This window comes from Styela clava, chromosome 15 (assembly GCF_964204865.1).
Source record: "Styela clava chromosome 15, kaStyClav1.hap1.2, whole genome shotgun sequence".
Lineage (NCBI taxonomy): Eukaryota > Metazoa > Chordata > Ascidiacea > Stolidobranchia > Styelidae > Styela > Styela clava.
In genome coordinates this window covers 14,461,440-14,474,806 of record NC_135264.1, presented here as the reverse complement: position 1 = coordinate 14,474,806, position 13,367 = coordinate 14,461,440, and the positions used below count along the sequence as shown (strand labels likewise).

Here is a 13,367-nt window from a genome sequence, read left to right as displayed (position 1 = left end):
ATTGTCATTGTTAGGTCATAGTCTATATTGTTTGGTCATAAAGGATATAAAAATGGCGACGCCTCCTATTTTTCAATTGGAAAAACTGATGGACACTGATGAAAAACAGCACAAGAGGTAAAAAGTGGTATTCATAATAGGAAACGAAACAGATTTTAACAATTTTTTAATACTATATAGTATACCTAAGGAGAGAGAAAGCTGAAATCAACCAGCAGTTACGTGAACCACCCTACGACGGAGACGAGTCCAGTAATCCACTCATACAGAATTTTCCCCACAAGTCTCGTCCCTGTGAACCCATGCAGGATAATCAGAGGTGCAATAGCGAGCGCATACCTAACGCTCGGCACGATGCGCCACACGGCCGAGCAATGCTCAAATACTTCAAATGTAGCAGATGCAGTCTTGCTATTAAAGCGTTAGAATTAACCATGTTGGCATCGCTGAATACACATCTCAGATTCAAATTCGATGCCCCCACCTAACCCAGGGTAAATAATAAATTGGGTAGGTTGTAGGTAAATTGGGTACTCAACATACATTACCAGGGGTGTAGCCAGGAAGGGGTAGTTGGGGGTTCGGAACTTCCCCTTTTGAAATGTAATAAAAAAGCATTCTTCTGTATCATACATAGCCATTTTCAGGAGCTTGAAACACTTTTTAGACCCTCAAAGATTCCTGAAAACCCATGTTTTCCGTCCGTGTCCGCTAGCTGTTATGGTCTAACTTAGAGATTTCAGAACCCCCCCCCCCCTTTAAAAATTTCTGTCTACGCCCGTGATGCTGTCATGAAGAAGTGTTATAAATTAAAGAAAGCAAGGGGGCTTGGATCATTTATTTTAAATCAATTCTACCTTAATTTTTGGTTTGCCGATGTTCTCTGAATTTAACTGTTTTAGGTTCTCTCAGATGTGTGAGGCATTCAAGCAAAAGTATGGTTCAAGACCGGAGTTCATCGCCAGAGCGCCTGGAAGAGTGAGTATGATATACCAACTGAATGAAAATTTGCTCAAAGCTGAATCAATCGCAGTCAGAAGTAGGCTGTCCATGGAGTAAATGACCACTGTAATGTCAAAAGCTACTAAAACGTTGTAAAATTCCTGGACTCCTCGCCGCTGTAAGGGGGTTCATGCAACCTGGTCGGTTATAGCTTCCTCCACCATCAAATCCATGCATCGGAAAACAAATAACTGTCATCGACTGTATCCGTACGAGAGGTCATGTTTCGCCATATTGTTGAGCCATCCTATTGGCTTTCCTATCCCCCAGGATAATTATGTAAATCCTATCCTATTAGAATCATTCCTTATCTATTTAATTTTTTTTTCAAGGTGAATTTAATTGGAGAACACATTGATTATTGTGGATATTCAGTTTTGCCAATGGCAATTGAGCAAGATATTTGTGCTGCTGTCAAGAAAACTAACACAGGAGAAATCAGGATTTGTAATCTGGACGCCAAGAATTATAAGTATGTATGTTTTTTTTTTATGTTTTTTTGAGGAGGCCGCCAAGATGACTTAATCTTAATCGTAAAACAAGCCAATCTTTCACCCTGTTGGCGGTCTAGGTCACAGTTGGAGGTAGTTGATCAATTGATAAATATTTTATTCTATAAGAGAATTTGCTCAAAGCAAGGCCATACTTACTCAGAATCAGAGGAAACCCATCTCTGAGCAAAGTAACCTGCTACCATTGAAAAGCCAATGCTCGTGGTGTGGCGCTTTGTTCTAAGCATTAGGAATACGCTCATCACTGCATCTCTAATAATCCTGCATGGGTTCACGTGGATAGTTTCTGTATGTGCGATAGGACTGCTGGACTTCTCGCCGCCGCAACATGGTTTGCGTGAACGCTGGTCGATTACGGCTTCCTCCACCATCAAGTCGATGCATCTGAAACGAATTACTTGCTAACTAATCCCATACCCGACATGGACTGGTAACAGGATAAGGGGTCTTAATACTTTTCCGCTCCCCCGGGATAAATATGTAAACCCTATCCTAATTACTGATACTATATGGATTTATAGTGGTACACTATGCATTTGATTTTTCAGAGACTTCACAACCAGTATCAAGAACATTATTATTGACAAATCAAATCCTCAATGGTTTCATTATTTCTTCTGTGGTTTCAAAGGAATTGTTGAGAATGAAAGCTTACAAGAACCAGTTGGTAAGAATGCAACAGTTGTTATTCTTGTGTGAAAGCCTATTAAAAAGCAGCATAAAAAATGTAGTATATAAAAGCTCCTTGTTGGGAGTGCACTGGTTGGCTCTTCTATGTCATAGTCATAAATTATTAAGTATAGTTGTCCATGAAGTCTTGAAATTTTTTAAAATTACAAAGTGAATTTATTGATACCATATATTGTTTTGGCCATCACAGATGTATCAAATGAGGTAAAAATACTTGAATAATTACTGATTAAGAAACAACAAACCTGATTAAGATATCTTGAGAAATGACTTCTCAACAAAAATTGAAATTGTATAGGGACTTTTCATGGACACCCTGTATATCCAAACCCGAAGTAAATGCAAAATAAAATTATAATGATCCATGATGGATGATTGTGATCACTTTAGTATCAAGCATAATAAACATGCATAAGTAACTCTAATTTGGTGTATGATATAACACATAGGAAGGAATGAAATACCGGTATTCTATTTTCTTGCATTGTTTTTATAGGGATGGACATCCTAGTTCACGGTACTGTACCAAAGAATGCTGGTTTATCAAGTTCTAGTGCTCTTGTGTGTGTAGCTGGACTTGCAACCGCTTTTGCAAATGGGAAATCAATATCCAAGGTACTTTTGGAAATAAGGAACAACCATTGTATTAAATTAGTAGAGTATATTATTGGAAACTATGTTTCGTAATGATTGTAGCTGTTTTTTGTTGCACTTAAAGCTGGGTAAATTTGAGAAACACCGATCCATATAATTTATTGTAACATTTGTAACATTGAAAAGTCGTCAAAAACAGTGAAAAAAACCAAAACCCCAGTTTTGACAATAGAGTTGAATGCAATCTAATATTTCCAATTAAAATTTTTATCAGTTGAACATGGCTGATATTTGTGCAAAATGTGAGAGATATATCGGAACACAAGGAGGAGGAATGGACCAATCTATCTCTTTCCTTGCTGAAAAAGGAGCAGTGAGTTTTCTAAAGTCATATAATATTCTTTTTGTGTGCCATGTGGACTCCAAATTCCTAATTGAAACTGATAGGCCTATTTGATATTAAAACGATTAGAATATTTGGCGTTAACTATTTTAGGCATGATAAGGTCTGATCGATGACATAATATGCATTTGAAACATTGACCAAGTTAGCTATACTTGTATTCTGTGTGGTCAGGAGGATTTGAATTTAGGCCAAGAGTGTGCAGCATTTTTTGTCGGTCAGTTTTGTAAGTCACCAGGCAAACAGGAAAGATTTAATGCAGCGAAAAGAGCAAAAATATTATGTATTTTACTCATGTGAGCCCTTTTTTTAAACGAACTGTCAGATTAGGATTTCATACTTGATGGGGAGTGTTGACAATGGCCACAATAAATTCTTGGCGGGTCGTTTTTTTTCCGCAGTCTCTGTTGCACACTTCCTATTTTGACCAAATTATTCTTTTCCCCCACCATGGATTAATGAAATCTTACTCTATCATCTTTTCAGGCTAAACTCATCTCCTTTAACCCTCTTCGTACTGAAGAAGTTTCTCTACCAGATGGAAGTGTGTTCGTAATCTCAAATTGTTGTGTTGAATTGAATAAAGCGGCAACCTCACATTTCAATCAGAGGGTTGCTGAATGCAAGATTTCTACCAAGGTAAAATAGTTTGATGTTTTCTCTAAACAAGGCTCTGTGTAAGCTTATCATGGTAGCCCAGGAACCTTTCTGATTTTGAAGAGTCCTCAATCTTGTTAAGGTGTATATATAGGTAAAATAGTCATGAAAATATTGTGAATAGTTTAGTTATCTCCTTGGTATATTTCTGCCTTCCACTAGTACAGTGGTTCTCAAACGGTCGGGCGTGCCCCACAAGGGGGCCACAGACAATTTTTTGAGGGGGTGTGAACATAATTAAAAATAAAAATATTTGTTAGATTTGATCTGCTCGTCTTATTTTTGATATTTATATTCCATTTACGTGTTTTTATATAAAACATACTTCTGTCCACTATCTGTTATTTGTAGCTTATTGTTAGCTTGTATTTTTTGAAGTGGGGCACGAGACTTGATAGACTTAGAAAAGGGTGCATTGCTTGAAAAGTTTGACAACCATTTGTATGGCATGAGGGACTGATAAATTTGCTGGTATGTTGGAGATTATCTTTAAAAATGGCTTGTTCGTATTTTCAAAATCGTTTGTATCTGCTCTAAATAAGACATGAGACAAGCAACAAATAAATAGTAATCCTTTTTGACAGGTCCTAGCCAAACAAAATGGCGTTGACATTACCTCAGTAAAAACATTCAAAGACCTTCAAACGAAACTTGAAGCTTCGTTTGATAAAATACTGGATCTGGTGAAAACTGGTTTACATGATGAACCGTACTCTCGGTCGGAGATTTTAGAAATTCTTGGAATATCAGACGAACAACTCGTGGAATATTGTCTCAGTGAGAATACAAAAGATGGTGAGGGGTTCCCTTTCTCTTTTTGCAGTTCATTTCATTACCTTTTTCAATTTTCGGCCTTACTTGAATTTGTGTTTGTTTTAAGTTTGATGGAGTGATACCCAGGGCTATGAACTCAGTAGTTTGAAACTTTTTACTGGAACCGTAGTCACATTTTGTAATCCTTTCCTCAGAGTTAGGATTTGAAGTTAGAATTGCAATTGGGTACTCTCGTAGTATGTGTAACAGGTTAGGGTTAGGCCATATTTTATTCCAATTTTCCTTATTTTAGTTCTGTTACGAGTTGGGGACTGTCTGTTTTAGCCAAGTGAATGTACCGTACCCTCTGCCCATAGGTTTCAGTCCCTTTATACAACTTGATGTGAAATAGGCGAACAAACTTAGTTACCTTCATATTGGTACACACACTTCTGGAGCGCCAATTGTGATAAACAGAAGTTTATATTTTGTACAGGAACTCCAAAAGCATCAAATTTGATAGGAATTTTAAAGAGCATATCAATTGCAAAGACCAAAATTTTTGTTATTTAAATTTTATATTCTCAATTCCGAGCTGGATTTTTTGCAGCCCTGAGAATCGGAGCCAATTCATGTTATTAGCTTGAATTTCTTATTTTTTTAGTACAAACGTTCAAACTGAGACAACGATCTGAGCATGTATTCAGTGAAGCACAAAGAGTTCTCAAATTCAAAGAAGCTTGTGATTTAAAAGATATGCAGAATAAGGATGAGGCATTGGGTAGGTGAATATATGTGAAATAACATGCATTATGGTTTGTTAGTTTAATAGCATGACTGTGAAGTTAGGGATGAAGTCAAATTCTGAATTTATTGGTAGATAAGAGTCTGAACTTGCAGCAGTAACGAGTCTGCTTCGGTTTTTTTTTCAAATTTTATAGTGTGGCAAAAACTTGTATTATTGTGAGCTAAATGACAGACCTATGTTTCATCGTTAGACAAATATAATATTTAAAAATTTAGGATAATTTAGGATTGTGAATAGGACTAGTCAGAATATCTTGATATCCCAAGATTAAATCAAGTACTTAGAAGTTTCCATCGACTCCCAAAGTTTCAAACTATTCCTCATAAGAATGCATGTTGGTTTTACTCAACCTCTTAAATAGCTTTCAAAATACTATATTTGTCTAACAATGAAACATAGGACGGTCATTTAGCTCACAATACACATAGAAGTTACATTTTATTATTACTTATATCTACCATAGTTAACAAGAAATTCATATTTTCTGCAAATTTTCACATTGAAATTTCAAATTGATTTTATTTTCTTCTTGAACAGGCAATCTAATGACAGCAAGCCATGTAAGTTGCAGCAAATCATATGAATGCAGTTGCTTGGAGTTGGATCAGCTCACTCAACTATGCAGGTAGGTAATAGTAACTGACTCAATGATCACATTATTGTATTGTATTGCTGAAGGGTCGGAGTAGTTTTGCTGGCCCGAATTCTGTGAGAAATATTGCCCATGGGGTATAAAATTTTGCTGTTTTTTTTTTTAATTCTTTATTCCACATTTTTACACCATGATTTTCCACTGATCTTTTCAGAAAATTCAGTGCTCAGTTACCAGTATGCAACATATATCCTTATATTTCATTGCTTGTTGTGCACCTGATGTCAATAAAAGCATTTTAGTGAAATATTATACAGTAATTGTATAGACCTGACATGGGCAAACTACTACCCATTGGGTTGTTTCAATCTAGCCCGCCTAAGGTTGCTACAACCCAACTAAAACAAGGTTTCAAATTGACGTTTTAGCTAAATATATCTCAAGGAATTTGTTGAGATTGCGAGTAAATTTAGATTTGGCATGAGAATTATTGTTTTCCACTTTGCTTTTGTAACATTCTAAATATTGTTCATAAAATGTAACTTTTTACGTCACACTTATATTGCCCGCCAGTCCAGTTGGGCGAAATGTTTGGCCCCTGGTCCTTAGCTCACTCCTGGTATAGACAGAATATTTATCATTCATTTATCTTTCAGGGATTCTGGCGCACTTGGATCTCGACTAACAGGGGCAGGATGGGGTGGATGTGCAGTATCAATTGTACCTTCTGAAAAATTGGAAAGTTTCCTAACAAAAGTCAAAACCCAATACTTTGACAACTTAGGCCAGAGAATGACAGGCAGGACCATGGATGAAGTATTATTCGCAACTAAACCAGGATCAGGGGCATCTGTGTATGTCGTGAATTAAAATGATCATTACTTGCAACCAGGGCTGTAAAATGTTTTGCCTCCAACTTGAAAAAAAATTGGCTCTCAATCTGAGTTAAGAAAAATTACGCTTCCCATTTCGGGTTGTACAATATTTAGACTCGGACTAGAGCTCTGTAAAAATCAAATTCTGATAACGAACGCTTTGCAGAGTAGCCTATGCAAGCTTTCTTCAATAGATTTAAAAAAACGAAAGTTTCGACTTCTATTACCAATGAAATTTTAAAATTTGTATAACAAAATTCAGAGTATGCGATTCTTCTTTAATAGACTGCTAAGAATGGTCAGTAAACGTAATGCTTTTTGAAGTCCTAAACAAAATTCTCACTATTTTTTTTACCTTTCAAAGTCTGAAACTCCAACGACCTCATGGAATTCAGTACTTTAACCCAGACTCCAGTAAAAACCTACCAAAGTCAGACTCCCAAATCTGGCACTACAGCCCTGCTTGCAACACTGTCTAAATTCTGATTCCTACTCTGCAGTATGCTTTCATATTATAACAAGTGCAATTTTTGATAATGTCCATAAATTCTAGAATGTAATGAATTTGTATCTCACTGCATTGTACGTACCTATGATAACCATGTTACTCAAAATCATTATCTTTTTTAACTATTACTTCTATTAACTCTAATAATGTTTGGTAATGTAAAATGTATTGGAACATAACTGTAAACTTTATGCAGCAGAAATGAAAATAAAAGGTGCTTTTCATAGATTCCGTGTCATATATGCTTAGGAAATGATCAATAAAACCATTTGTATTTTCTTGTTAAGCATAATTAATCTAACATAGCTAGTAGTAGTTTTCGAGAAACCATCATTGACCTGACACTCAGTCAGACCAGACGTAACATTGTTCTGAAAAACTGCAATTTGCTAACTTGTTGCTCTGATACTATAATAGGACATGATAAAGCTGAGGAAAATGGTGTCAAAACCAACTTAATTCTAGCTTGATTTTCCTTATAACCTTGGTAACAATTGGCCTTATATTCATCCTTTCCTCTGTTACCACTAATCTTAATTACCACTAGGAATTTACATCAAACACTGAAGTAGGGATGATCATATCATATCCAAAAGTGAATAGTATCATTTTTCATACTGTTTGATTAAATCAATCATGTTTTTTTAAGGCGGCTAGCATGTACTAGGCATATGTTTGGTATAATGTTATTGACGTTTGAATATAAAATTCAAAGATATGATTGAATTCTATAAATAAAGTATATTTTGACCGATCCGAAGTGATAATAGAAACAATCATACTATGTAATACTTTTTCTGATTCAAAAACATCTGTATACTCTTTGGAATGTTTTAGTGCAATATATATCTGCAACTATCAATATTAGTGATGCTGATTTGTATTAAATAAATGCGAAATATTATTATGAAACCGCTTTTGGGACGTATATGGTGTAAATTAGGATAATATTTCATTACTTTTCGGCAGGACCTAAGGGAACTGATTACAGTGAATATTGGTTTTGATATCTGTTGAATCCCAATAATTGTGGGTGCAATGAAACCCACTATGTCGGCAAAATATAGATTTGAGTTCACTGTAGCCTTCCGTGTATAAATTGGATAGACGATGCCGAACCAGAAACTGGCTATTCCAGAAAATAGTATGAAATAGATATCATCTCGCACCATGTTAAGTTGGCATGTAATAATTACTAATTCTGCGGGAAATAACAAGTGTTTTCACGGCTTACCTCATCAAAACTTAGTATTATCAAGCTTTATGATCGACTTTCCTACCCCGAAACAAATATGGAAATCTTATTGGCATATAATTCAGTTGCAAAGTACTAATGGGTAAGGAGTCAAATTGGGTAAAAACAACCGAGGATTGAACTCGGGGATAGGACCAGGGGCCAAAAATTGTGCCCATCAGACATATGAGCGTGACGTAAAAAGTTACATTTTATAAACAATATTTACAGTGTTACAATAACAATAATCCTCGTGCCAAATCCTTATTTAGTTTGGTTGTGGCAGCATCAGGCGGGCCAGATTGAATTACCAAACGGGCCAGATTTGGCTCGCGGGCCGTAGTTTGCACATGTCAGGTCTAACTACTAGTATCAATGAGAACAGACTACAATTCATGTTCAGATTTTATAATTGCAAAAATTATCAACATCTCACAATATAAATTACAATAACAAATAACAGTACAAAAATATAACTATACTATATCTAGGAAATAACAATTAAGGAAAAAATATACAGTAAACCACATCGGTGAATTTATAACAACATTCTGAACTTTTTTGAAAATTTTGTCTTTTTCGTGGAATGAGAAACAGTGATGCCATTGAACAATATAGGTCATAACTGGAATCTTGTTAAGGGGAAATATCAAAAAATATTATATAACCATATGAGGGAGTGGGAGGTTCAGTTTATCCCATGTCCAAAATGGAGACATAAGAGTTCCAATTCAATTGTGAAATGAGTAAAAATGAATGAACAATATATGTTTAATTCCTCATCTTTCCCTGGGTCTGGATTGGGTCCAATAAAACCAAATCACTAATTTTGTCCATTTTTTTTGTTGCTGCGTATTTTCTGTATCACGAATTCAAAAATTTTTATCTATTTTTCAGTCAAATTTGACAACAATGATAAATAATTTAAACTGGCAGAAGATCATCGTCGACTTCAACGTCATCAAATTCATCGGCAATTTCTTGTCTCTGTCTCGCAGCGGTTTTTGGACGTTCGGGGGCGGGTCCTAAAGGATCAACATAGGATGAATCGATATCTCGCTTTGTTGTACTGTATCCATCTGCCTCTGGAAGTGTTCGTCGCTTTGCTGACCCACTCCCAGCACTACCGTTGTGAAGATTCCCATCTGAACTATTTGCACTCGCGGGAGTTCTATCCCCTCTACCGCTTCCTCCTCTACGGCCACCACTGCTTGCCCGTTGTTCTCTCATTTCTTTCGATTTTTCTGCTTTTTTCAACTTATTTGCATATTCTTGAAGCTCGTTTTGGAGTCCGAGGTCAACGCATAACCGGTTGATGAATTTCAAACACTCTACATTGTCGGGAAATTGGTTGTGAATCGATTTGTATTTTTCAAATGCAAGTTGGTAATTTCCGCTTCGTCGGTAACAGCTCGCAACCATTAATTGCCATTTTACTTCTTTAGGTTGTATTACAGCAGCTCGACTGTAATACCTCACAGCTTTTTCATAAAATTGAGATTGAATATAATAACCCCCCAGCCAATCGAGAGTTTCAATATCTGCAGGAAATAGTCGATACGCATCGTAACGATATTGAAACGCCTGCGACAAATCAGCATTTGTGTCATCCTTTTCACAAATCTTTGCAAGGTGTGATAAAATGCTTGGATCCGTGGATGCGATTCCGACACACTGCATCAACCATTCTTGAGCCTGGCTCCAATCTTCCATATGCTCATATAATGACGCAATATGATACATGACTTGAGAATCATGTCGCATTATGTTGTGTAATTTCAAAAAGCAGTCGAGAGATTCGTCCAGACGTTGTCGCTGTTTATACAAAAGTCCAAGATTGAATAAAGCTTCATGACACGATGAATCGTTCTCTAAAGCCTCTTTGTATAGCGTTTCTGCTCCGCTTACGTCTCCTTCAGAAAGAAGGCAGTTCGCCATGTTTGTTAACGAAGGAGCATTGAATCGGTCTGCCTTCGTAGCAATGTCTGCGTATCTCCGCGCATCAGCAAGGTTTCCTTGCAAATAATAAATAAATGAAAGATTAGTCGCAGCTTGACATTTGACCTGCGTTTCCTTTTTCTCGAATGTTTTTAGAATCTGAACAGCTTGAGGAAAATCTCTCTCCTTCAAATACATTAGAGCTTTGTGAATTTCTAGATCATTCGCCAGGTCAAGGCATGGTGAGTTTTTAACTTGGTCAATACACCAATCAAATCCAGCAGCGAAGGTATTTTCAACAGCAGGTGCGATGACTTTTGCAGCGCTTAAAATGGTCCATTCAGCTGTTGATCTTTGCTTGCGTTCAGCTTGGCGAAGCAAATCATTTTTGATAGCATCCAAATACACGCTCTCTTGCGTATTTTCTGGGTTTGTTGTGTATTTATCTTCATCATCAATTCCTAAATTAACAGAAAGCAATTTCTGAAAAGCTTTTTTCATCTTGTCACTATCACCGAGCGCAAAATAACAGAGAATCAAATTGAAACCTGTTCGGAAGTTCGGCTTTTCAGTCATAATATGTTCATACGACGTCGCTGCTTCATTGTATTGCCCCATTTTTAAAAACACAGCTCCAATATTTTGCATGATATGAATTCTCATATCTTTATGAGTGTTTGGAACCTGATCAAGAGCCATGCGATAGAATTTAATCGCCTTCATATATTGCCCTTGGTTGAAATATATATTTCCCATGTTGACTTTGAGGCGACCAGCATTGCTGAACATTTTATTTTTTACAACTACGTTGTAAGTATTCAAAGCTTCAGGGAACATTTCGTTTGCTTCGTATTGGACCGCAAGATTGAATAGAACAGAATATGTTAAGTCAAGATTTATGTTCTCGCTCAGACCGCTTTGCTCTCTTTGTCGTACGAGCGCTCGCTCTTTACGACCGGCATCTTTCGCTTTGTCAAGTGCAAGGGTGAGGTTCCCTTTACTTTGTGCAACAACGCTTTCCTCAATTAGTTCTCCAACTCGCTTTTCGAGTGCTTTTACTTTTTCTTCTGGTCCATTTTCTGATAGTGGGTCAAGAGGAGGGGCAATGCCACCTGGTCTATCTTTTCCTGCCTGGCTTAATGGATCAAAAGCAGCACCTTTACCTAAATTAGATGAGAAACCTGCTCCGGCGACGGAGGTCATAGGTCGAGCGCTCCCATCAGCAACGGCACCCGTAACCGGACGACCAAATGATGAAGGTGGAGGAATGGCATTTCGACCTAAGACTGGATTCGCGCCTCGTAGTGCCGTCATTGGAGGTCGTCGTCCGTGACTCGTTTTTACAGCGTTCATAAAACCTTCATCCTCTGCCAGATTTGCTGTGTCATACATAGGATTATATTCGTTGAATCCAGAATACAAGTCATCATTTTCTTCTTCCGTCGCGAGTCGAAGATTATCTAAATTGAAACTCATTTTCGATGTCCAGCGTCAAACAATTGTAATTTAAATCTGAAATGTAAAATGAACATGGGAAATCAAAATTTTGTCATCATTTTGTATTGTTAAAAATCACTAAAAAACAGATGTCCAATGGCTGAATGCAGGAATGGTGTCCAATAAAAATCAGACACTCAAAGAATAGAGTTTAAACACATTGTAAAAATATTTCTATCTGGAAAATCTTCTTTTAATTATCTGTTTAATTCCGATAATCAAAATTACTATAAATTGTAAAATCAGACATTTTTACAGGGCAACATAATTGCAATTTATATTAAAATTTGGCACATAGTCGGATTACACCACAAAATCTTAGTATTTTGATATACCTATTAACTTCAATACAAAATTATGGATACCTGTTTAAAATTTTTGCCAAATTGTATAAATATAGCAAACTTCTGGTCGCAAAAAAAAACATTTAGTAAATTATGTGGCATAAACACTGGAACTTCTTCTCCCCCGGGATAAATACCGGTACAGAAATATGTAAATCCTATCCCATCCTAACTGCCTAATAACTGAACAACGTAGCTACACTTTTATAGTTGGAGACTATTAAAGTTATAATATCGAACAAAAAAAATTAATTTAGCAACTTACCAGTATTCTACAGATTTTTAGCGAGTTATATCGGAATAGAAAACTTGAAAAACCAAATATTATCTCCGTACAGTTGTTTACTGTGTTGTATTTCAGTATTTGTGAAGAAAACCTTTCAACACTAGATGGCTACATGTTTCTATGTATTCCGTATTTATAGCGGTTGCTGTGTGTTCTGGTAGAATGGTTCAATGAGCATATATACATGCTCATTGAATGGTTACATTCCTAAAATGTTGGGGCGTTTGATTTTTGCAAGTTTTCTGATATTAACAACTTATACAAAATTGAAAATGATCATGGTAATTATTCATAAGAACGAAACAAAAGTCATAGATAACGAACGAAAAGCTACAGTACCTAATATTTATCCAGTAAATATTACTTTTTCCAAAATTTAGCAATGTAAAAATATTTCCGAAGTGCCAAGCAAAAAAATAGACAACCGGTTAGAAAGAACAAAATATATCAAGGCCTTGCCAAAAAAAGGTAGCTGTCAAGGGAGAAGCATTGTATATTGGTCACCGAGCAAAAAAATCCTCGTTTCAAAAACTTTACAATAAGAAGGGTAGGGTAGAATTTAAAAAAAAAGTCTTGTTGTAGGGGTGGACTGAAAATGTGATTACTCATGAACCCAGAGCTATTATGAACCCTTTTCTTTTTTTTTTTTTTTTTTTTTTTTTTATTATTAGATT

The 13,367-nt window shown here is 36.2% G+C and overlaps 2 protein-coding genes across 2 annotated transcripts; one reads left to right on the top strand and one right to left on the bottom strand.

Annotated features, from left to right (window-relative positions):
* LOC120334709 (N-acetylgalactosamine kinase-like) lies at positions 1-7,622 on the top strand. The gene is made up of 11 exons (XM_039402215.2): positions 1-117; positions 903-978; positions 1,335-1,474; positions 2,063-2,181; positions 2,701-2,819; positions 3,073-3,171; positions 3,688-3,840; positions 4,443-4,653; positions 5,276-5,392; positions 5,957-6,044; positions 6,668-7,622. The coding sequence occupies exons 1-11, from the start codon at positions 53-55 to the stop codon at positions 6,879-6,881; spliced, it is 1,401 nt and encodes a 466-aa protein (XP_039258149.2). The 5' UTR covers positions 1-52; the 3' UTR covers positions 6,882-7,622.
* A 1,833-nt stretch (positions 7,623-9,455) lies between these two features.
* Positions 9,456-12,789, bottom strand: LOC120334339 (intraflagellar transport protein 88 homolog). Its single transcript, XM_039401822.2, has 2 exons — positions 12,673-12,789; positions 9,456-12,078 (listed from the first exon to the last, which is right to left on the bottom strand). Exon 2 carries the CDS (start codon positions 12,040-12,042, stop codon positions 9,553-9,555), a length of 2,490 nt encoding a protein of 829 aa, XP_039257756.2. The 5' UTR covers positions 12,043-12,078; positions 12,673-12,789; the 3' UTR covers positions 9,456-9,552.
* Between the last annotated feature and the right edge of the window lie 578 nt (positions 12,790-13,367).